Source organism: Lepidochelys kempii, chromosome 10, assembly GCF_965140285.1.
Source record: "Lepidochelys kempii isolate rLepKem1 chromosome 10, rLepKem1.hap1, whole genome shotgun sequence".
Taxonomy (NCBI): Eukaryota; Metazoa; Chordata; order Testudines; family Cheloniidae; genus Lepidochelys; species Lepidochelys kempii.
In genome coordinates, this window is record NC_136389.1 from 48,094,842 (window position 1) to 48,118,176 (window position 23,335).

General features: G+C 48.8%; 2 protein-coding genes across 8 annotated transcripts in view; one reads left to right on the top strand and one right to left on the bottom strand.

Annotated features, from left to right (window-relative positions):
• Nucleotides 1–466: 466 nt before the first annotated feature.
• On the top strand, nucleotides 467–22,806 carry NEIL1 (nei like DNA glycosylase 1). 6 transcript variants are annotated; one of them, XR_013636420.1, is made up of 11 exons: nucleotides 1,432–1,567; nucleotides 1,799–2,286; nucleotides 4,338–4,457; nucleotides 5,433–5,496; nucleotides 7,659–7,761; nucleotides 9,317–9,441; nucleotides 12,147–12,174; nucleotides 12,786–12,847; nucleotides 14,330–14,570; nucleotides 15,079–15,356; nucleotides 15,770–22,806. XR_013636420.1 is itself a non-coding variant. In XM_073303460.2 (10 exons), the coding sequence occupies exons 2-10, from the start codon at nucleotides 1,808–1,810 to the stop codon at nucleotides 15,123–15,125; spliced, it is 1,269 nt and encodes a 422-aa protein (XP_073159561.1). In that variant the 5' UTR covers nucleotides 467–677; nucleotides 1,799–1,807; the 3' UTR covers nucleotides 15,126–22,806. The 6 variants fall into 6 exon arrangements, 3 of the variants coding, with proteins under 3 accessions (XP_073159561.1, XP_073159560.1, XP_078710765.1); XR_013636421.1 differs by having other exon boundaries at nucleotides 15,818–22,806; XR_013636419.1 differs by having other exon boundaries at nucleotides 15,079–17,288; nucleotides 18,632–22,805.
• MAN2C1 (mannosidase alpha class 2C member 1) overlaps nucleotides 21,334–23,335 on the bottom strand; it is a 30,474-nt gene continuing 28,472 nt past the window's right edge. The window contains exon 28 of one of the 2 annotated variants that reach the window (XM_073303451.2): nucleotides 21,334–22,428. In XM_073303451.2, the coding sequence (XP_073159552.1) occupies nucleotides 22,354–22,428 (75 nt within the window). In that variant the 3' untranslated portion in view covers nucleotides 21,334–22,353. The remainder of the gene's footprint in view (nucleotides 22,429–23,335) is intronic. The other variant, XM_073303452.2, reaches the window with a different exon arrangement.

The window sequence follows — 23,335 nt, forward strand, 5'->3', positions numbered from 1 at the left end:
CAGTGTGCTTCATTCTGTCGGTCTCTGAAGCTTACGCTGGAGGCAAGATTAAATGGTGCTGGGGTGGGGAGAGAGAGGAATCATCTCTATGAGAGAAGTTGGGGCATGTTGTGACCTTGTGCCCAGCAAGTAGGTGATGAATAACTCTGCTCTGTAGGCTGGTTCTGGTAAATCTAACTGTGGGGCAGGGAGGCTACCCATCCGCACAGTGCACGGGGAAGCTGGCAGCAGTGCTGCTGAGGTGGTAGCTGCTCTGGCTGGGGGCAGGATGGTGGTGGGATGCAGGGGTGTCCGTGTGGTAGCTGCTCTGGGTGGGTGCAGGACGGTGGGATGCAGGGGTGCCCATGCGGTAGCTGCTCTGGGGGGGCCACAGGACAGGGGGGCTGTGCAGTAGATGGTTGGGGGTGGGGGCCTGTGCGGTGCTTTTCCCCAGCCAGCCAGCCATAGACTACAAGGCACAGGGCGGAGGAGGAGAATTCCATTCCCCGCCCGTGCCCCCGAGCCCCTCCCCGGCAGCCACGCGGGCCTGGGGACCACCGCTCCCCACCCTGTAGGCGGGAGCTCCCCTTTGCAACTACTACTCCCATCGTGCCCCGCGTTGCCCCGCCCCTCCCAGCAGGGGTGGGGGGGCTGTTTAACCCTCTGGTTGCCGACGAACAGTGCGAGCGGGAGCTCAGGTGCCCTGGCCGGCTCTGTGCTGGGACAGGCTTTGGGGAGCCGGGCCGGGGGGGACAGGCTGAGGGGAACGGGGGAGCCGGCCCCGTGCTGGGGCTGTGGGCGGGGACTGCGGAGCCGGGCTGCTGCGGTGCCTGGTTGTGTAACTGCCTCCAGGCCCCCTGCAAACCCGGCCGGGGTGGGAGCTGGCTGGAGCAGGGAGCAGGGAGCCGGCCCTGTGCGGGGGGGGGCACTGGCTGCGGGGGGGGGAAGATGGCCCTGTGCGGGGGGGCACTGGCTGCGGGGGGGGAAGATGGCCCTGTGCGGGGGGGGGGCACTGGCTGCGGGGGGGGGAAGATGGCCCTGTGCGGGGGGGGGCACTGGCTGCGGGGGGGGAAGCTGGCCCTGTGCGGGGGGGGCACTGGCTGCGGGGGGGGAAGCTGGCCCTGTGCGGGGGGGGGCACTGGCTGCGGGGGGGAAGCTGGCCCTGTGCGGGGGGGGGCACTGGCTGCGGGAGGGGGAAGCTGGCCCTGTGCTGGGGGGGGCACTGGCTGCGGGAGGGGGAAGCTGGCCCTGTGCTGGGGGGGGCACTGGCTGCGGGAGGGGGAAGCTGGCCCTGTCCTGGGGGGGGTCACTGGCTGCGGGAGGGGGAAGCTGGCCCTGTGCTGGGGGGGGCACTGGCTGTGGGAGGGGGAAGCTGGCCCTGTGCTGGGGGGGCACTGGCTGCGGGAGGGGGAAGCTGGCCCTGTGCTGGGGGGGGGCACTGGCTGCGGGACGGGGAAGCTGGCCCTGTGCTGGGGTTCCTGTGGGGAGCTTCCTGGCTCACAGGGACCCAGGGCCCAAATCTGTTCCTGGTCCCAGCCAGCTTGGTGGTGCCTATCTCCTGGCTGTGCACTGGCTCCTCATGGAATGGGTTAGTGGCTCAGCCCATGGCCAGGTGGCCCCGTCCCTAATACCCATTCTCCATGGTATCCTTGTCCACTGCCTCAGCCTTGCAATTGTCCCCTGCACACCTACTGTTGGGTCCATATTCACCGGCCAGGAGGGCCCAGCAAAGCCAGGGACTGAGAGAGCTGCCCGCCCTGATTAGTAAGATGCATGTGCTACAATAGCTGCTCTGCCTTATGCTTGAGTCTTGTCTTAGGTGTCTAAGATGCCAGAGGGACCAGAGCTTCACCTGGCTAGCTGCTACATCAACACGGTATGTGCAGGGCTCATCTTCTCGGGGAAGGTGGAGAAGTCTGAAGTGAGCAAGAACCCAGAGGTGCTGTTTGAGAGCGACGCGTACCTGATCTCTGCCACCTCGCGGGGCAAAGAGATCAAGCTGACCCTGATGCCACTCAAAGAGGAGAAGAATACGCTCCCTGGCAGAGAGAGGGGCAAGGAGGGGCAGAGCCAGAACGGTCCCCAGCAGCCCATGGATCTTGTCTTCCGCTTTGGAATGTCAGGCAGCTTCAAGCTCACCTCCGGGGCCGAGCTGCCCAAACATGCCCACCTGCGGTTTTACACCAAGGAGAGCCCGCGCCGAGCCCTCTGCTTCGTGGATTTCAGGCGCTTCGGGCGGTGGGAAGTGCACGGGACGTGGCAGCTGGACCGAGGGCCATGTGTGATGCTGGAGTATGAGAAATTCAGGTGAGATCCACCATGACGTTTCATCTCTGCTTGAGAAACTGACTAGGAGTGTGTGTTGAATGGGCAGGGACACGGGCTGAATGATCAACACAATGTTCTAACAGTGAATTCTGTGTGGCGCCTGGTGATAGAATATGGGGTCTTTTGCCATTACAGGGATACTTCTAGCTCACGTTTATGGAAACTTTGTCTTGGATTGAAGACTGTCTGGTTTGTGTGGTGCTTTGTATTCCCTGAGATCTCACTATGAATAAGGGAACAGGCTTGGTTTAAACAACCTACTTTGTGGCTTTTTTTTATATAACAAGTGAACAGCACAAAAATAATTCTTAAGTGTTGCAAGAAGGAAGAGCACAGCTGAGCTATTTAACCCTCACAGCAATGGCTCTCCAGGGCTATGCAGACCACCTTGCTAGCCACGCAATTCAGCATGTTGAGAACCAAGCAGGGGGAGGCTGAATGGTTGAGAATGAGGTAGGTCCACGAGGAGATGTCTGCAAAATGGGAGGCTGGAAAAAGCTGGAGATCCCCTGGGTTAGGACCTGTTAACTGACTACGACAGATTTCCGGAGGGCTTTGGTTGAGCTCTTGTATTATTTTGTCCAAGTTAATGTTTCACTCTTAATGTGTCTGTTACAGTTGTGAAATAGTGCAAGAGAGTGAGAACCCTGCTGTAGCTACTTTAACACCCGCAAAATCCCATGGCAGGCAAGGAGGGGCTTTGTAGCTTGGTGGACAAAGGACCAGGTCCCCAAAGATAATGAGGGTCCTAACTTCTATTGGAAGAGCCTAAATACCTTAGAGGCTGTGGGCCAAAGTGCCCACTTTGTATTTCACAGGTAGAATTCGTAGCTGAAGGGCGTATCACAGACTGACAGAGGTTGGAGATTGAAAGGGGTCATTGGGTTCTCTGGTGCACACACGCATGTCTGCCCGCCCACGTACCATGTGGTACGTTCATTAGTGGATTTTCAGGGTTAGTTTTTAATTTGCTGAGCATTGGGGTTTCCACTGCTTCCCTTCCAATCTTTTCACCCCTCATATTCTTAAATCTTCCTTTCCCTAATTATATCCCATTCAGTCATCAGAGACTTGGTGAGTTTGTTGGTTAATTCCCTGAGCACCTTGCCAAAGGCAGATTGCATAAAAGGATTCCAGTATCTCAGGTATTGAGTCATTGTTAGTTTCATCCCTCTCCTCTTTGATGAATGAGCTACTCCCTCTTCAGTGCATTTCTGTGTGGCCACTTATGTTTATTTCCCTTTGGCAGCATTCCTTGTACCCTTGTCTCTTCATTGCAAGCCTCACCTGACTCTACGTGTTGGTGTTCCCTTATTTCTTTGCTCTTCTATGTGCAGATCTTAGAGCAGCCCTTCATAAAGCCACTCTTCAAAGGCTCCTTCTTGTTCTTTGTATTCGTCTGTTTCAGCGGACTCTTAGACTGCCTTCGATGCTTTAATGGCGATGTGTCTTACTGTTCCTCCAGCCTTCTTCACGCTGTGATGGGTCTTTAATGCTTCCTCTTATCACACTCAATTTCTTAATTTGCTTCCCTGCAATCAAATACCTTTATAACTGCTGCATTCCAGGAACCCGTTCTGTATGGGGCTGAATTCAAGTAGCTTACAGCACTGGAACTGCAAGTCCATGTGCTGCTCCTGCTAAGGAAACAGTGGGTCATCCCTGTACCTTTACCCAAAGGGTTTCTCCTCTACCTTTATCATTACCTGTCTTATTGTAATGCCTCTTGATGTCTAATGCTGCCCCCTCCTCTCTCCTACACAGACTGTTCACATCTATATTTACAGTCTTGCTATAAGAACCATCCCCCAAGGTTTCACTTGTGCCCGCTAGACCATAGCCTCCATCATTTTTAGTTTCACTTCTCCCTGCTTGTGTCGGGAGGCAGACCCTTCTTCAGCAGAAAACCCCACTGGAGAACAACCCCACCTCACATGTTGGTTACTGTGTTGGAAGCACATCACAGGTTGAGTGAAATGGTCATTTCCCCAGCCCCTCCTCCCTAGCTGACCGGCCCTGCTGTCTTCCAGGGAGAACGTGCTGAGGAACCTGTCTGACAAGGCATTCAACAAGCCCATCTGCGAAGCCCTGTTAAATCAGAAGTTTTTCAATGGGATTGGCAACTACCTCCGAGCTGAGATTCTCTACAGGTGAGCAGGGTGCAGAGCAGAGAGGAGGAGGCCAGCCCAGTGAAGAAGTGGGTCCAATTCCCTATTCCACCCCAGGCTCCCTATGTGACATTGGAGCAAACCAGGCCTTGTTTACTCAGGGACGCTGAGGAAAGTTCAGATGAAATAACTAAAGCTGTGAAGTTAATGCACGGGAGGTCAAGTGCATAAAACCCCCAAGGAGGATTCAGCTACTGCAAACTAAGGCCACTTTACTTCTGAATGAGCCTCTCCAAATGGGGGTTTATGATGAACTTTCACTGATGTGCCTTAACTTCACAGCTTCAGTTAACTGGTCTGAACTCCCTATGGAGACAAGCCCTTAGCTGCTCCTTGCCTCAGTTTCCCTATCTGTACAATGTCGATATTAGCACTGCCTTAGGGGTTGTGAGGATGAATACATTAGCGAGCATAAGGTGCTCATGTATAGGGTCCCTTTTACATAGTAAGTAGATATCAGACCTTGTTATTCCCATCACTGTAGCTATGAGACCAGCACCATGTAAGGATCCAAACTGTTGATAGGCCACCCATTTCCATTTCCCTTGCTGAAATGCAGCCAGCCCATATCCATTCCAGTGCTAAGCACCCACAGACAGCACATCCAGTGCACCTCAGCTTTGAGTACTTTGCAGTTCCTGCACTACGCTCGCTACCAACACAGCCCTGACCTTTATTTTTTTTCTGAGTACCCTATATGTGCTGGGCATCTCAGATTTGGCCTGCAGTGACACTTTCAATCCGGGACCTTGCCTGGGGAGCTGAATTACAGCATGCTCATGTGCTGTAGTCAGAATGCACCAATGTTTTACTGCGTAGATTGCATCCAGCTCTTCAGAGGTGAAAAGCCAATGCTTTCACCCACTGCGTCAGCAATCTCCCTCCTTAGGCCGGGACTCCATTTGCACTGGCTGGCATTTGTGTTGGGGTCCTCACGTAACAGATGGACTCTCCTAGGTTAAAGATCCCTCCCTTTGAAAAGGCTCGGACGGTGCTAGAGGCCCTTCAGCATCGGAAACAGGTGAGGAGGATGAAGAAGGCTTACACACGTGCACAGAAAAGTTGCAGCTCATCACACAGAACTCAGGGTTCAGTGCTCACCCTGTAGCGCCTGGGGATTGCAGCACATGGGGTGTGATGGCGTCAGTGGCTCTTGGACCCTCTGCAGCCCCAGTTACAAGTTGTAGCTTTAACCTTAGAACTTCCACCATTTCTGGTTTGGGTCCTGTTGTTCTTTGTTCTTGTTAGAAGTGGCTGCTGTCTTGGAGGTGGATCCTCATCATGAATCAGGAGGCCAGACACTCTGACTTCAGGGCCTGTTCTTTGTCTCTCAAAATTCCTTCTCACAGGGGAATCTCAGTTTAATTCTTCAGGCTTTACCCCCCGTGACGTGCGGCCACACTGCCATGGCCTGGAGTCTGTCAGATCCCCCTTGCTCAGCTAGATCGTTATGTGCATGGCTTGGATGGGTGACCTGTGCAGACAATAGTGCTGCCCATTTAGTTGTTGGCTCTGAGTCAGGCCTGGAGCAGGCAATGCCCCTGCATGGGGTTTGGAGGGGTGGTTTTCTGGAGAGCTGTGAGACGGGGCCTGCTCCCATGTAGTCGTTAAAGCTCCTCTGGCACCTTGCCCAAGCAGGGAGGTTAGCACCAGCACCCTCGCCAAATCCCAGCTCTGCTGACTGCATTCTGGCTCCTCAGTTAGCCATGCAGCTTGAGAAGGAGACGGACTTCTTCCCTCCCCATACTCAGACTTGCTTTAACAGTTCAGTGATTGCATTTGGCTCCTCCATGAAAGAATCACTCGCTTCCTCGTGTGATATACGGCATGTGTATGGTTAGTTTATAAAGCACATTTGGGAGGACAGATGCTACGCAAATGTCTGCTTATCTTCTGTTGCCTTTAACTCCTAGGAGTTGCTCTGCAAAAGTGCTGCATGTAAAACTTGTTTGCAAATCTTGAGCCAGATGGACCGTGTCTGCCTGTCATGGCATATACATCTATGGCTCCTGTGTCGTGTATGCACCATCCTTTGCTGAGGGGGACTGCGCTCTGCCTTGTACAGTAGCCTCTTGCATATTTCACTCACTTTACCATTCCCTCCCCCGACCAATCTCAAATATACTCAAAGGTATTTAGGCACCAAACTTCCACTGATTTCAAGGGAAGTTCAGTGCCTAAATACCTTTGGGGATCTGGGCCAAAGATCCTAGTTTGCTGTGAAAAGAACCCACAACTAAGAGGACCACGGTAGTTTAGGCTCCAAATCTGACTATTCTGGTCTAGTGCTGTGTGGCCTCTGGGTTTTTTTTAAAATAGCTACTTCCCCTCCAAATAGTGTTTTTGTCTGACCGGCCTTCCTCCCTTCCCCTCCCCCGGCCTGTCTCTGTAGTTAAGTTACAAACACCTGCAGTGCAGTCAGTGATGCGTCCCAGCCATAAGGGATCTTTAGCCTTCCAAAGCTGCCAGGCTAAATTCAGCCCTGCGTGGAGTGGTAAAGTGACTGATGTGTATACAAGTGGGTACTGTACAGAGGCAGGTCAGATTCCCACTCAGCGAGAGCAGCTGCTTCAAAGTCTATGGAGTTAGCCCTGTTTATGCCAGGCCTGAATTTTGCCTGGCATCTGGAAACAGGGAGCATTTAGCATGTGGAGGGAGAGGAAGCTGACTTGGAGCAGTCAGGGCGGGTTTAGACCTCTGGTAAGGGAAATCTGGGGGAGGGGTGAGGAGCAGGATGGCTTGGCAGCTGTGGAGGAGTTGCCTTATAGGAAGGGCTGGACAGCTGGGAGGGGACTAGGCTGGTTGGTTTTTGGGTGGGACCAGTAGCTACAAAGCGGCTTGGAGTAGGGTCTACACCGCAGTCAGAAGTGTAAGTGCAGCACGGGTCGACATACCCAAGCTCTCTTTGATTCAGCTGGCTCGCTAAAACTAGCAGAGAGGCTCTGGCGCCCAGGTTAGGCACCCGAATACAAGCCTGCCTGGGACCCTGGGTGTGTACGCTGGTGGCTATTAGCAAGCTGGCTCAGGTATGCCTGCAGTGCTCAGTTGCACCTCGGATTGCAGGGTGGGCCGACCCTTGCTGGGAGGAGGAAGGGCTGGATGGCTGGGGAAGGGTTGCATGGGAGAGGGTTGGCTTGGGCTGTGTCTGGGCTCCCTGTTTGAATCTCCTCCTCTCAAACCCAGCAGAGTCCGGACCTGACCTTGAGCAAGAAAGTGAAGCTAAAGCGGGAGAATCCTGACCTGCTGGAGCTCTGCCATGCAGTGCCCATGGAGGTCATTGACATGGGTAAGGAGATAGCTCAGGGAGCACAGCCCCGGGTTCCTGCCCTGCAGTGGGCCATGGAGCCTGTGATGGAGGTGACTCAGCCACACCAGCAGGAAGAGTTGCAATGAGATGTTGGGGTTGGGGTTGGATCCCTGCTGCCTTCAGCTGGGCAGACGCTCCGCAACGGGGGAGGGGTAGGGCAGAGCCCTACTCGGGTGGGTTGGGGCAGGGGTAGCAGGAAGCAAGGGCACCATATGAAAGCGCTCAGGCTGGGCGTTTAATGCCAGTGGGAGGAGGCTGGGCCTTTACATGAGAGGCAGGGTGACACCAGACGTGCCCTGTGGGGTGCGCAAGTGGCCCCTACAAAGCTACTTCCATCGTTCAGATTTCAATGGGTAGCTGTTGTCATCAGCCAGTAGCAAAAATCCCCAGCAGCCAGAGATGGGACACTTGATGGGGAGGGCTCTGCGTTACTACAGAGAATTCTTTCCCAGAGGTCTGCCTGCTAGGTCTTGCCCACATGCTCAGGGTCTAATTGATCACCATATTTGGGGTCAGGAAGGAATTTTCCCCCAGGTCAGATTGTCCAAGATCCTGGAGATTTTTTGCCTTCCTCTGTAGTGTGGGGCCTGGTTCACTTGCAGGTTTAAACTAGTGTCAATGGTGGATTCTCTGTAATTTAAGGTCTTTAAAGCATGATTTGAGGACATCAGTTACTCAGTCAGAGATTAGGGGCCTATTACAGGAGTGGGTGGGTGAGGTTCTGTGACCTGCAATGTGCAGGAGGTCAGATTAGATGATCCTGAGGGTCTCTTCTGACTGTAAAGTCTATAATAGGAGAGACCCATGGTGACCCTGTTCGCTAAAGAGCGGAGCACAGGTGCATGTCCTGTCACTCTGCTCAGTGTTCCCTACACAACTGTTGATTGCAGGGGACAGACTTCACTCCCTGTCCCAGCTGGGATGTGTTCCTGTCTTTCTCTCTGGGACTAAGCAAGGAGAGGCCCCATGGTCCATCCATTATTTTCCCTCTCTTGCATCCTTTTTGGGTCTGCCTCTGCTTCAGCCTGCCATAGGTTTTTCCCAGACTTCCCCTAAGGATTTCAGCAGACAGACCCCTCCGCCCCACCAGAGCTAACTGCATTGCACACTGACTGTGGTGAGCGAGCCAGACAGCTGCAGACATTGGTGGGGAAGCAAATGCAGACGAGTGAGGCCGGATACGAGAGAAATTGACGACCTCTTGGTTTATCGGAGCAGTCAATGTCTCCAGCTGGTGTGGAAATAGAGGCAATCCCTTAAAAACACCAAGCTCCAGAGAGCTGAATGCTTTCAAGCTGCATGTGTGCAGGCTGGAGAGGTGCAAATCCATCTCCAAGCTATCCCACATGGGGTATGTGAGAGGGAGCCCCTGGAAGGGTTCAGAAAGCTGGAGCTGAGCATTGCTGCAGCCCCCAGCAAGGGTCACTCTAGCATAGAGCAAAGCCCACAGCAGATCAGCCCCTCACTTCTGGAGTTGCAGGGGGAACCTTGGACCTGAGAGTTTTCCCTGATGCTCATTTTTGTGTCCCACCAGGGGGGAAGGGTTATGGCCCGGAGCCCTCTGATGATACCGCAGCCTTTGAGGAGTGGCTGCAGTGTTACTGTGTCCCTGGCATGAGGTCGCTGCGTGATGGCAATGGTAGGACCATCTGGTTTCAGGTATGAACTGCGGTGGCCTTGCACTCAGAGAGGCTTGACTCATCATTGCTGTCCTACCGTGGGGCCTGGACCCCGCTGTAAGAGGAGACCGGCAGGCCGTCTTCCCTAGGGCCGGATTAATGCAGGGGCTTTAGGGGCTGCAGCCCATGGCCTTGGGCTAAGGGGGGCCCCTGCAGGCCGTGGGCCAGATGTGGCCCGCTGCTTCTTTTCATCCAGCCCACAGCAAGTTTCTACGCCACAGGCAGAACACCGGTCCCTGAGCCTTGGCGCCCTACTCCGGGCCTGGAGCTGCAAGCGCCAGCTCGCCAATGCGGCCCCAAGGCAGGGAGTGTTGAGGGAATCTCTGCGCACTGCCCCCACCCCCAGTGCCAGCTCTGCAGCTCCCATTGGCCAGGTACTGCAGCCAATGGGAGCTGTGGAGGTGGCGCCTGCGTGCATAGGCAGGGTGCACCACGCAGAGCGGCCTGGCCCCTCTGCCTAGGGGCTGGACATGCCAGCCACCTCGGAGCAGAGCAGCGCGGAGCCAGGGCGGACAGGGATCCTGCCTTAGCCCTGCTGCACCGCCGACCAGGAGCTGCCCAAGGTAAGCGCCTCCCGGCCGGAGCCTGCACCCCAATCCCCTGCCCCAGCCCTGAGCCCACTCCAAACCCCCAGAAAATCTAATAGCCCCGGGCCCACAGGAGAGAGTTAATCTGGCTCTGGCCTTCTCCCAGCCCCTTCCGCTCTTCATCACCAGGAGACATTGGCTAAGCCTAGCACAAAGTCTGTCCCTTTGTTACCTGCACCAATTGTCTGTCACTTGCACACTCTAGGGCACCCACGTCTACCTAGTTCCTAGGGCTCAGGCATAACCCTCTTAATTTAGGCACTCTGTGGGCTCTGGGCTCTACTCCTCTGGGCTCAGAGCAAACACTCATTCCCTCTGGACTCAGGGCCTCATCTTTTGTGGGTTTATGGGGTCTTTTACCAGTGAAAGAGCCTTACACAGTAGTATCCTACTTAACCTCTATTTATTAACAATCACCAAAACAGAATGCACATGCTACACATACAATGCTCACCACTCCCAATAAAACAGATGAACTTTTCTTGATGGCCAGTCAGGATCAGATCATCTGGGGGACTCCAGTTTCTGCACGCTGTGATTGGCAGTGTGTAAGGTCTGGCAGCTCTGATCCTGGGGCTGTGTCCTGGAGTTGGTTCCCAAGAATTTCCTTGTAGACCCCAGTTTATATAGTGAAACTTGAGTCCTGCTTAGCTATGTCGTAACCAATCATTTTACTAAAATTTTAGTAACCAATCCTAACATATTGTAACAAAATTCTCTAACCAATCATACCCCACTACCTTAATTAATTAACACCTAGCAAAATTAATTATGTAAGATAGAAACAATCAAAGAACCAGACAAAGATCATACAGACAAACAATAGGTAAGTGGGGTCCATAAAGACAAAACAGTAAAGTGTAAGGTCATGCATTTAGGGATTAATAACAAGAATTTTAGTTATAAGCTAGGGATGCATCAATTAGAAGTAACAGCGGAGGAAAAGGACCTTGGAGTATTGGTTGATCATAGGATGACTATGAGCTGCCAATGTAATATGGCTGTAAAAAAAGCTAATGCAGTCTTGGATTGCATCAGGAGAGGTATTTCCAGTAGGGATAAGGAGGTTTTAGTATCGTTATACAAGGCATTGGTGAGACCTCACCTGGAATACTGTGTGCAGTTCTGGTCTCCCATGTTTAAGAAGGATGAATTCAAACTGGAACAGGTACAGAGAAGGGCTACTAGGATGATCCGAGGAATGGAAAACTTGTCTTATGAAAGGAGACTCAAGGAGCTTGGCTTGTTTAGCCTAACTAAAAGAATGTTGAGGGGAGATGTGATTGCTCTCTATAAATATATCAGAGGGATAAATACTGGAGAGGGAGAGGAATTATTTAAGCTCAGTACCAATGTGGACACAAGAACAAATGGATATAAACTGGCCACCAGGAAATTTAGACTAGAAATTAGACGAAGGTTTCTAACCATCAGAGGAGTGAAGTTTTGGAATAGCCTTCCAAGGGAAGCAGTGGGGGCAAAAGATCTATCTGGCTTTAAGATTAAACTCGATAAGTTTATGGAGGAGATGATATGATGGGATAACATGGTTTTGGTAATTAAATATTCATGGTAAATGGGCCCAATGGCCTGTGATGGGATATCAGATGGGGTGGGATCCCAGTTACCCAGGAAAGAATTTTCTGTAGTGTCTGGCTGATGAATCTTGCCCATATGCTCAGGGTTTAGCTGATCGCCATATTTGGGGTCGGGAAGAAATTTTCCTCCAGGGCAGACTGGAAGAGGCCCTGGAGGTTTTTCGCCTTCCTCTGTAGCATGGGGCACAGGTCACTTGCTGGAGGATTCTCTGCTCCTTGAAGTCTTTAAACTACGATTTGAGGACTTCAATAGCACAGATATAGGTGTGAGGTTTTTTGCAGGAGTGGTGGGTGAAATTCTGTGGCCTGCGTTGGAGGTCAGACAAGATGATCATAATGGTCCCTTCTGACCTAAATATCTATGAATCTATTTCATACCCACAACTATTGATAAGTGATTTCTTGCCAGACAGAATGCTGTCAAATTAAATGTTCTTTAACCATCTTAAGATCAGTTTCTTTATCTGGTGACTGTCTAAAAGCTCTGCCTTCCTTTGCAGGGGGAGCCTGGACCTATGGCCCCGAAAGGTGAACATCCGCTTTACTCTTCCGTGCTTTGCAGGGTTCTCTTGCTTCTGGTTGGGTTGGGAGAGGCAGGGAGATCCTTCGCTTGCTGTGGAATTATTAAGGTTAAGGAAACAAGCTACACTCTTCTCAAACTCTAGTTCACTGTCCTGAATCCAGTAGTGGTTACTCATCCTTACCACTGGGTGGCAGTTCAGCAGCCCGGGTGAAAGGAGATAGTGAGTCTCCAAGGGTCCCATTATTGTTGGCAGCCCAGTATCAAGTGGCCTGTGTACCCTACAAGTGTCCTTGTGAACGTGGGGAAGCTAGGACTGTCGCTCTTTGTACTATACCTGCTCTGTGGAGGGAGAGCTATGCAAACCAGCCCACTCTGAGCACCCTCTGTACACTCAGTTCACGTGTAGTCCAGGCAAGATGTCCACAAAACCAGGCCAGCTGTGTCCAACCTCTCTCAGAACCATCTCCAAGCTTCCAGACCATATGTGGGAGCTTTTCTTCCCTGGATGGCTTCCCAGAGGAAAAGAGGGCTGGGGATTAGACCTCTGACTCAGCTGCAGTCAGGCCCCTTTCTCGCCTCCAGAGTTAAACGGTCATCTTAACGTTCTCTTCTGCAGGGGAAAAGTCCCGCAAGAGGCGCTCGCGGGTGAATGCTGACCCTGAGCCTTCAAGTCCAAAGGTACAGAGCCTTAGTCTAGATGTCTTCTGTAACTCTCAGTGTTTATGGGGGCCCCTCTACTCCCAGACTCATTCTCCTGCTGCCCCCATTGTGCATTCCATTGGATCTTTGGATGGAAGAAGCTAAACACCACCTCAGCCTTCACAGCCGCCCATTATTCCCAGATGAGAAAACTGCAGAACAGAGACAGACCAATGTGTTGCCGTTAGGGGTCGGTGAATCAGGACTAAAACTAATAGAACCCAAACTCGCACGCTTGTCCTCTAAACACTGCCCTAGATAATACTGCCTCTCTCAACTAGCCCCCTAAGTCATGGACACTTTACTGACACATATCCTGACACTAGGCACATGTGTGCATGTTTTTACACTCTGTTTGTACACACATCTCTGTAAAGAGGCTCCTCATCCCAGAGATGTTCTGATAGCTGGGATCTCAACCCCACGCTCTCATTAAGCTCATCTCAGGATGAATTGAACGCAGAACACGAATAACAGGTTATTTTATTTTTTAGTAGTCTCTGCTGGTTCGGCAGTTCTAACTGTTGCCTGCTGGCCTCAGGGGTGGGGTTAAAGAAACACACTTCTATTGTCCAGACATTATTTAATCTCACGTTTGAAAGTGAGCAATGTACTGCAAATGTCAATGTTGCAGTAAGGGACAAATCGCTAACAGGGTCATGCTGATCAAGGAGTGTCTTTGGAACAATGGAAGTTGTGCAACCTGGCGAAAGGAAGCGTCTTAAGGGTGCATACAGATGCAGCTTTTTTAGCTGCAAAGTCCCTGCAAAGCGTTTAATCAAAATACAGCTGCTATTGACCCGAGGCTGTGGCATATCTTACTGGTACTACTGCCCTTGTTTGGGTTAATGGTGAAACAGCTAATCTATTCCCCTTTGTTGTTAAACTTTGCAAATCCGTAAACATCCCTATGCATATCTGACTGGCGGATTGCAAAATATCTCTCTCTGTCTGTCTGTGTAACATAGGCACTATCAGAATAAATATGATTCTTTCTAAGGGCCAGCCAAGAACCCCACTGCGCTGGGTGCGGTACAGACAGAGTAGTAGACGGTCCCTGCTCCAAAGCCAATGATGTGAGCTCTGTCTTTGCCTTGCACAGCACCAAATGTTCTCTCAGCATTTACTGTAAGGGTTAGTAGTAGCTGCATGAACAGCTGGTGATGTGCATTCCTGAGGTGGAGAACTTTAGGGAGAACAAGGCCAAATGTTCACATTTGGTGCCTGACTTTAGGCAGCTTACGTTTTAAAACTTGCCCCAGTTTTCTCCCAGCTGATGTGTGTGGAGTAAACTCCATAGGGCAGATGGTTAAACCTGTGCATCTGAAGGTCAATCCCAGAACAGCAACAGCACTTCCCACAACAGCCTTTGCCCCCGGTTCCCCTGAACTTTCAAACGTACAGAAGAAGCTCAAGTCGCTTCCCTGTGACTGAGAGTGCACATTTCAATCATCTGCCTAGGTCACAAAGCCAGTGCCTAAGAGAAGTTCGAAGGGCAGCAGCAGCCAAGAGAAGGTAGCAACGCAATCTGGCAGGAAGAAGGGGAAAGAGCTCGTCCCAGGAGCTGAGAACGCCAAGGGAAATAAAGCAAGAAAGCCAAACGCCAGGTCCAGAAGGAAAGCTTCGGCAAGCCAAGAGTCTCCCATGAGCAAAACTCCTGCTGCAGATAGGAAGAGGCAGGCATCTGCTCGGAGAAGCACAGGTTAGAATTCTGCTCTGGCTCCAGCGTGAGCATGGGAGGGGGATAAGCCCAGATGGCTTATGCTGGTCAAGGTCAATCAGGCTTTTTTTCAAAAGTGGAATAAAAGAGCTTGTGTTCTGCAAGGAAAGGGAAGCCCCATCAACCACCCACACGCTGTAGGATTGTTGGCCAGCCACTGGAATTAGAAACTCTGAAGCTAATTCTCTGTGCACGTGTTGTGTGACCAAATCACTGACCGTAGGAATGGTGGGTCCGCAACGAGTGAATCCTTAATGGACACCAGGATAGCAGACTGGTGGGTTGGGGTGGGTGATACCTTACACAGGATCCTGGGGCCCCAGATCTGGCCAGGACTGAGATCTGAGTTCTATTAGGAAGCAATTGGCACTCGCCTCCTCCCTCAGTCTTCCCACGGGAGAAAGTGAATTTCCCCTGCTGCAGGGAACAGGTAGCTTGACTGTCAAACTTTGCCCTCTCACTGCTCTGACTTTCTCTCCTGTCTTTTTAGGAACAGCTACTGTTGCCCCAAGATCCAGGCGGGTGAAGGCTGAATGACTGGTCTGGCACGGCATCTGTCCTCGCTTCAGCCTGGAGTAACTCGGATGGCAGCTCGCTTGCTACTGCTGCATGTGCTGAGGGAGATGCGCAGGGAGCAGCTGCTGGGGTGACTCTTCTCTGAAGCGAGCATGCCCGCTGCATTGTTTCTTAGATCCCTTCTTAGAGGTGGCTTGCTGCAGAGGCTCTAAGCAGCTGACGCAAGAGCCCCCACCCCATGAAATGGTGAAGGTAATGCCATGGCGTCAGCCTCCCTGCTCGGTTACAGGGTTTTATTCCTTTTTAAATGCAGCTTCAGGACCCAGCAATTGGGCGACTTTGTATCAAACCCCTTGGAAGCTGCTGGGGCACCCGCTGGTGACTGCAGCTGAGAGCTGGCAGCTCTGGGCAGAGAGATGGGAACACGCTGAGTGTGGGAAGTCTGAGTTGAAACAGTTTCCTGAGGGTCAGGTTAAAAATCCTCAGAAGACCATAGCTCTTCATTCCCTGCTCTCAGCTGCCCTTTGCAGCCTCCCTGCACGCTGCCATGAGATGGCTCTGGCTTCTGAGGCTGTGTTTGGCCCAAGTTAATGGGGACAGAGCAGAGTTTGCAAATGTTTTTATTGCCCTGGCTGATTCCAGAGTCTCTAACCCTTGCTCTGCAGGAGGGATGAGCTTTGCAGATCAGCAGCATTTTATCTCATGTAACTCAGGAGGAGGGCGGCAGTGGCATGTCTGAATAAGGGATCAACTTTGCTACTGGACACACGTGCAGACTCTGGGCAGCGGCCACGCAAGCTTTTCCTTGCTGTCCCCGCTAGTGTGCCTGAGCGCTGTCGCGGATCAGAAGGTAGGACAGCCTGGATGGCTCTTTCAGAAATTGACCTCTGCAAAGGGGATGTGCAAACACTTAGCTGTTGTGTGGAATGAGTCCATCAGTCAGTCGCTCCTGAGCTGGGCTGCCCAGAAACCAGTGCCCTGAGGTTACAGGCTCAGCGGCTGAGCCAACCTGCCCACCCTCCCTGTAGTGTGGTTCTCTGACCCAACTACCAGTGCTTCTAGCAATCTGATTTCAGTACTAACAATAAAAGCTTTCCATAAACAATCCCTTGTGTGGCTGCTTTGCTGTCACTGCAGGAGACTCTCTGCTGTTCTGGAGGCCAAGTATTAGGGCAAAGAGGCAATATAGCCATAGTATGGCTTACAGCCAGCTCAGGCCATTCTTCTGGGACCTGCCCTTTCTGGGTGCTAGTGATTTGGATGTGCCTCCTTTCCAGCCAGCTAAAGGGAGGTCCTAGTGGCCATAGCTAAGCTTTGCTGGATTCCTGTTGTGAGCGTTCACATGGGGATTCAATGTGAGGATTCAAATGGGGAAGGATGCTATAGAAATACCTGCCCATAAATGGAATAAAGAAGCCCTTGTAATAACTGGGAGTTAATGGCAGATTCTTCTGGCACCAGTTCAGGTGTTAGCCTGGATCATTTGGCTAGAACTAGTTTTTTCATGTCTGGAGGGAGTGGGGGCCTTTGACTGTGGGTGAGAGCCATGGCTCCCCATCTGAATTAGGAAACTGTTGCAGTGAAGCTGAAGGGCTGTTGAGAATGCCCCCTGTGACAGTCTGTACCCTTATGCTCACCACTTTTACAAAACCATGATCACTCTTGTACAAAGTATGCCTTGTGAGGTATCATTTAAAAGCCCATAATCTGCTGAACATTATTGTCCTGGTAAAATGCATGTGGCAACATTGTGTGTAAAATTATAAGATTCTACTGTGTGATTTTACTGAGACATGCTCCAAGTTTAGAAAAACAGCTTCAAACTATTTGCCCAGAGACCAAGGCTAGCCAGCACCTCAGCCAGCTGGCAGCATAATCAAATGGACTATCACCTGGTTAAGCAATCGTTCTTTGGCAGTAAGAAAGGTGTGAGTGAGAAATTTGGGAATCTTGGCAATGGAACAGCTGGGGTAAACAGAGTGGCTGTCGCCTGAACTCCAGCTGGAGATGATCTTCAAAGAGGAGGAAAAGATACAAAAATGAGGAATAGAGGTCCCAAATCACCTCTCTCCCCTCATCTCTACTCACTGCATCAACAATGTTTGAAAGACAAAGAGAGCATCACGGTACCTGGGGAGGAGTCCTGGTTTGGGAGGAATCCAGCCAGAGTGTTGTAAACCTATGGTGAGAGAAACCTTCTTGCTCTAAGTTCACTTAGCTTGTTAGGTTAGGTATTAGTTTGTGTTTTACCTTTTATTTCTTTGTAACCATTTCTGACCTTTATGCCTCATTCCTTGTAATCACTTAAAATCGATCTTTCTGTAGTTGTTAAACTTATTTTTCTGTTTTATCTATCCAGCAAATCCAGTGTATTTGGATTGAAATGTTTGGGGAAACTCCATTTGGATAGCAAGATTTGTGCATATTATTTTCTATTAATGAAATTACAGGCTTTCTATGAGCTTTCCTTGTCAAGGAGAGAGCTGGGCACATTTCTGGGGACATGTCTGGGACTGGGAATTTGCTCGTGTCCCTCTCCAGTATAATTCAGGAGTGGCTAGCTAAGAGCACTCATCTAACTCAGCTGGGAGTAGTCTACATGCTAGAGGCTGTGTGTGTGAGCAAGCCAGGAGTGGTTGCTCTGACAGCAAAGCAGCGTAAAAGGCAACCCATGTTGGAGAACTGGGGGGACACAGCTGTCCAACAGTCCAGATTGTACCCTGGACAGGGGTGAAAGGGAGCCAGTACGGTATCAGCCCGTACGCAGCCCACGTTAAAGTGCTGCCGTGGCAATGCTTTAACATCCCTGCCCCTTTTGCACAACATAGCTGAAGTTGTGTATCTGAGATCGAACACCTGCGGTAGTGTAGACAAGCCCTAAGAAAGACCCTAAAAAGCAGCACATTGTCTTGGCTGGAGAAAAATCTATCAATGGTTGAGCTACCAGACTCCTGTGAGCCAACATTAGCTATTACTGACATCACGAGGATTCTGCCGCCAGTGTGCACCAACCCTGCCAAGTGAAAAACTTTTGGGGAGCTGTCTGATCAGCTACTGAACTCTTATCCTTCGACTAAAAGGTCAATACCCTGCTCTTGGTGCAAATGAAGAGTTGCAGTGGGGAAGGTTTAGATTGGATATTAGGAAAAACTTTTTCACTAAGAGGGTGGTGAAACACTGGAATGCGTTACCTAGGGAGGTGGTAGAATCTCCTTCCTTAGAGGTTTTTAAGGTCAGGCTTGACAAAGCCCTGGCTGGGATGATTTAACTGGGAATTGGTCCTGCTTTGAGCAGGGGGTTGGACTAGATGACCTTCTGGGGTCCCTTCCAACCCTGATATTCTATGATTCTATGAAGAATCAAATGAATGAAATCAAAAGAATGAAAACTGGTGAGAGAGCCCACAAGGGGAATGTCCAAATATAAGAACTTTGGAACCACACTGTGGTAACACCATTACCAAAGCAAGACTTGAAGATCATATCAGATTCCAAGAATATGCGTAACAATGCAAACTTTCTCTTCAGTTGACGGGATCAAGGAGTGTGAACAGAGATGATCAGCTGGTTGTGAAGTATAGCTTGCTGGTGGGTTTCACGACATCGCACAAACAGTGAAAGTAATGCCTGGCACCCATTCTGCAATACCAGAACTTGAGGCAGATCACAAGGAAGCAGGTTTGTGAGCCACATGCAAGAACATGCTTGAAAGTCTCCAGGAAGGAGAACACCAAGCTGGAGTGTAAGGAAAAAATCCCAGAGTTAGGACCCTCCTTCAAGGTAAAGACATAGTATCCTCTCCCATTAAGGATACTCCTCCATGGGAGGTAACCCCAGTTATTGGGAAGAGATGGGGAATCATAGGACTGGAAGGGACCTCGAGATGTCATCTAGTCCAGTCCTCTACACTCATGGCAGGACTAAGTATTATCTAGATAATGGGGATTCGATTATTAGAAATATTGATAGGTTTTATGATGACTGGGAGAACCATATGGTGAATGGCCTGCTGGTTGCAAAGGATGTGGACCTCTGAAGACATCTAGATTGACACATGTGCAGAGTTGGGGAGGAGCCCTTGGTTGTGGTATGTGTCAGACCAATGACATAGGGAAAGGTAGGAGAGAGATCCTGCAGGCCAAATTTAGGTTGCAAGGTAACAGATTGAAGTGCAGGAACTCCATAGTCACATTCCCTGAAATGCTTCCAGTCCCACACACAGGGCCAGTTAGACAGGAAGAACTGCAGGGTCTCAATGCATGGATGAGATGCTGGTGTTGGGATTTAGGTTTATTAGGAACTGGGGAACCTTTGGGGAAAGGAGGAGCCGATACAAGAAGGATGGGCTCCACCTAAACCAACACGGAACCAGATTGCTGGTATGTAAAATTAAAACAGGTCATAGAGTTTTAAACTAAGGGCCAATAGCTGCAGAAGAGCACAGTGTTTAGACAGAGACATCCCTTAGGGGAGGATTAATTTAAAGGGGATACTCTATATCCTGATAAAGAGGAGAGGATAGAAGCTGATAAAGTGCAGGTAGGAACTGAAGAGTCAAATAAAAAAAGAGTCCCATTCAGTTATATCCCATGAAGGCAGATAACTAAATATTAACATTTTATAAGTGCTTGCATACAAATGTTAATATTCTAAATACAAAGATAGGTAAACGTGAGTGCCTCATATTAAAAGAGGCTATTGATATATTAGACATCACGGAAGCTCAGTGGAATGATGATAATCAATGAGACACAGTAATACCAGGGTACAAAATATATAGGAATGACAGAATACATTGTGCTGGTGGGGGAGTGGCACTGTATGTGAAAGAAAGCATAGAGTCAAATATAGTAAAATCTTAAAAAATTAAGATTTTCAAAGGAATCTTTAATTTTTAAGGAATCAACTGTACCATAGAATCTCTGTGGATAGACCAGGCTTGAATGATAAGAATATAGCAGTAAGGATATGCTACCACCCACCTGACCAGGATGGGGACAGTGACAGTGAAATGCCGAGAGAAATTAGAAAGGCTCTAAAACCAGAAAACCCAGTAATAATTGGGCGGTTTCAACTATCCTCATATTGACTGGGTCCATGTCACTTCAGGAAGAGATACAGTAAGAAAATGTCTAGACACCATTAAATGACTGCTGCTTGGAGCAGCTAGCCCTGGAATCCATAAGGGGAGAGGCAATTCTTGATTTCGTCCAAAGTGATGCCCAGGATCTGGTCCAAGAGGCGAATAGAGCCAAACTACTTGGTAAGGGTGACCATAATGTAATTAAACTTAACAGCCCAATAGGGGGAAAATACCAGAGAAACCCACCAAGGTAGCATTTAGCTTCAAAAAGGGGAAGGATACATACAAAAAGGAGAAGGCTAGTTCAATGGAGCCACAAGAGTGAAATGCCTGCAAGCTGCATGGAAACTATTTTAAAACACCATAATAGAGGCTCAGATGAAATGTACTGTATACCCCAAATAAAAAAAAAAAGTGAGAGGACCAAAGAAATGCCACCATGGCTAAACAATAGCATAAAAGAGGCAGTTAGAGGCAAAAAGGCATCCTTTATGGAAGTCAAATCCTGCTGAGAAAAATAGAAAGGAGCATAAACTCTGGCAAGTCAAGTGGAAAAGGTAGGTCCAGAAAGATTTTGAAGAGCAGCTAGCAAAAGTAACTGGTTAAAAGATTGAAAACTGACTATTCCTACCCTTTGTTTTCTAAGTGGAGAGAGGTAAATAGTGGGGTTCCCCCAAGGAGCTGTACTGGGACAAGTGATGTTTCACATATTCCTAAATGGTCTGGAAAAGGGGGTAAACAGTGAGGTGGCAAAGTTTGCAGACAAAACACAATTACTCAAGCTAGTTTAGTCCAAAGCTGACTGTGAAGCGTTACAAATGGATCTCACGAAACTGGCTGACTGGGTAACAAAATGGCACATGAAATTCAGTGCTGATAAGTGTGAAGTAATGCACATGGGAAAGCACAATCCCAACTGTTCACCCAAAATGATGGAATCTAAATGAGCTAGTCCCACTCAAGAAAGATCATGGGAGTCATTGTGGCTAGTTCTTTGAAAAAAGCCGCTCAGTGTGCAGCGGCAATCCAACAAAATGTGAGGAACCACTAGGAAAGGGACAGCTAAGCCAGAAAATAGCATCATGCCACTTTTAAAATCTGTGGTACCCCCACACCTTGAATACTGCATGCAGTTCTGACCTCATCTCAAAAAAATATAGATGTATAGAGTAGAATTGGGAAAAGTATAGAGAAGGGCAAGAAAAATTATTAGGGGGCCAGAACAGCGTCCACATGATAAGGGATTTTAAAAAACCTGGTCCGGTTCTGCTTAGAAAAGAGGTGACGGGGGTGGGTGATAGAGGTCCAGGAAATCATGAGTCGTATGCAGGAAGTCGTCTTTATTCCTTCACGTAACACATGAATCAGGGGTCACCCTATGAAATTAATAGGCAGCAGGTTGAAAACAAACAGAAGGAAGTGCTTCTTTGCACAACACAGTTAACCTGTGGAACTGATTGCAAGGGGATGTTGTGAGGGCCAAAAGTATAATTGGGTTCAAAAAGAATTTGATCAATCCATGGAGGATAGGTCCTTCAATGGTTATTAACCAAGACAGTCGGGGATGCAACCCTATGCTCTGGGTGTCCTTAACTTCTGATTGCCAGATGCTGGGACTGGATTGCTTAATAATTACCCTGTTCTGTTCATTCCCTGTGAAGCACCTGGCCCCGTCCACTATCGGAAGACAGGCTCCTGGGCTAGATGGGACCATGGGTCTGACCCATTATGCCCGTTTGTATGTTCAAAGCAAACACTCAAAGTAAGCAGGGTGATAATGTGGAGCTTGGACTCAGATAGAGCAAGATCTTGGGCTCACACGTGCACTATTCTTTGGGTGGTACTAGCAAGGAATTTCTGTACCCAATTTGTAGTTACTATGTAATTTAATTTTTTAACCATTTTTTTTCTTGCCTTCATGTTGTTTGCTGCCAGTGGTTTGTTGATTTTTACCTGTGTGTTGGTTAAATAGTTTAGCAAGGTTATGCACATTGTAAACGTTGTACAGCAATAATAGAGAAATCCAGCAATAACACAATTGGTTTGTACACAGTAGCCAAATTCAGTTAAATGACAGTTTAATTTGGTCCAGTTAGTGGTTTCTAGCTGATTGCCAATGTAATTGTCCATATATTGTAAACTGAGGTGTAGTTGACCAGTCTCTTATTTATAAAGCACTTTCCTTTTTTTTAATGCTTGGGGGTTCCTTCACTGTATACTGATGTCTTCTGCTGTTTTTGGTCTGTGGGATGCAACTTTAAACAGTTAGTTAGTTAACCTAATAAAGTTTGTTTGCTTGACATTTCTTCTGGCGTTTAATCCTCCAACTTTAATACACAGATTAACTGACTTTGTTTACAATGTAATGGTGACCGAGTCTTTTATAACGCAAGCTTTCCTTTTGCAATTGTAGAGATATTAATTTTTATTTGAGGTGCGTTACTAATATTTGATACTAAATGTAATGCTTAATTGCTAGAATAGAGGCTCACAATCGTCTTAATGTTGAGATTTCCTCTTTCATTGAATAAAAAATAAAAATAAAAAAACTGATTAATAAAAGAGAATGCTTTTGGTTTTTAATTGCATTATTTGTTGAGGCAGAAATATACGTACATATATTTATAAACAGACCTTTCTGAACTTTAAAAAAATGGTATTAATATTATGTGGTACCACTTTTTTATATATATATATTTAAAGGTATAAAATTGACTTTTGTTGCAACAAAATAAAAATAATTTAAAAAAAAAGTGATGTTACACCCATAACATACAACACAGGGCAGCATACGTGACAAACTTACAATTAAAAACAAGTGGCGCCAGAATTCTTACTGATACCTACGCCAGGTAAGACAAACAAAAATAAAAAAATATTTAAAATAATAAACAAAATGGTTAGCTCTTTAAAGAAGCAAGTTATTACTTTATTTAATTTTTTAATAAAAATAATAATTCATATTGATATTTGCAAAAATTGTTGTATTAATTCAGTAACGAGGCCTTTTCCGTTACTTTATATTGACTTTATTTTAAAACTCTGCTATGTGGTAATAAGGAACGCCCATGTTTCAAATATTAGTGAGTGGTTAGGATTAGAAGCAGAGTGTGCATTTCTGTTGCTTGGCAATCATAATTCAAGTTAGG

Coding starts and splice junctions, on each gene's coding strand:
- NEIL1 (XM_073303459.2), top strand. Junction 12,848..14,329: donor CTGAGCCTTCAAGTCCAAAG/GTACAGAGCCTT, acceptor TCATCTGCCTAG/GTCACAAAGCCAGTGCCTAA. Junction 14,571..15,078: donor ATCTGCTCGGAGAAGCACAG/GTTAGAATTCTG, acceptor CTGTCTTTTTAG/GAACAGCTACTGTTGCCCCA.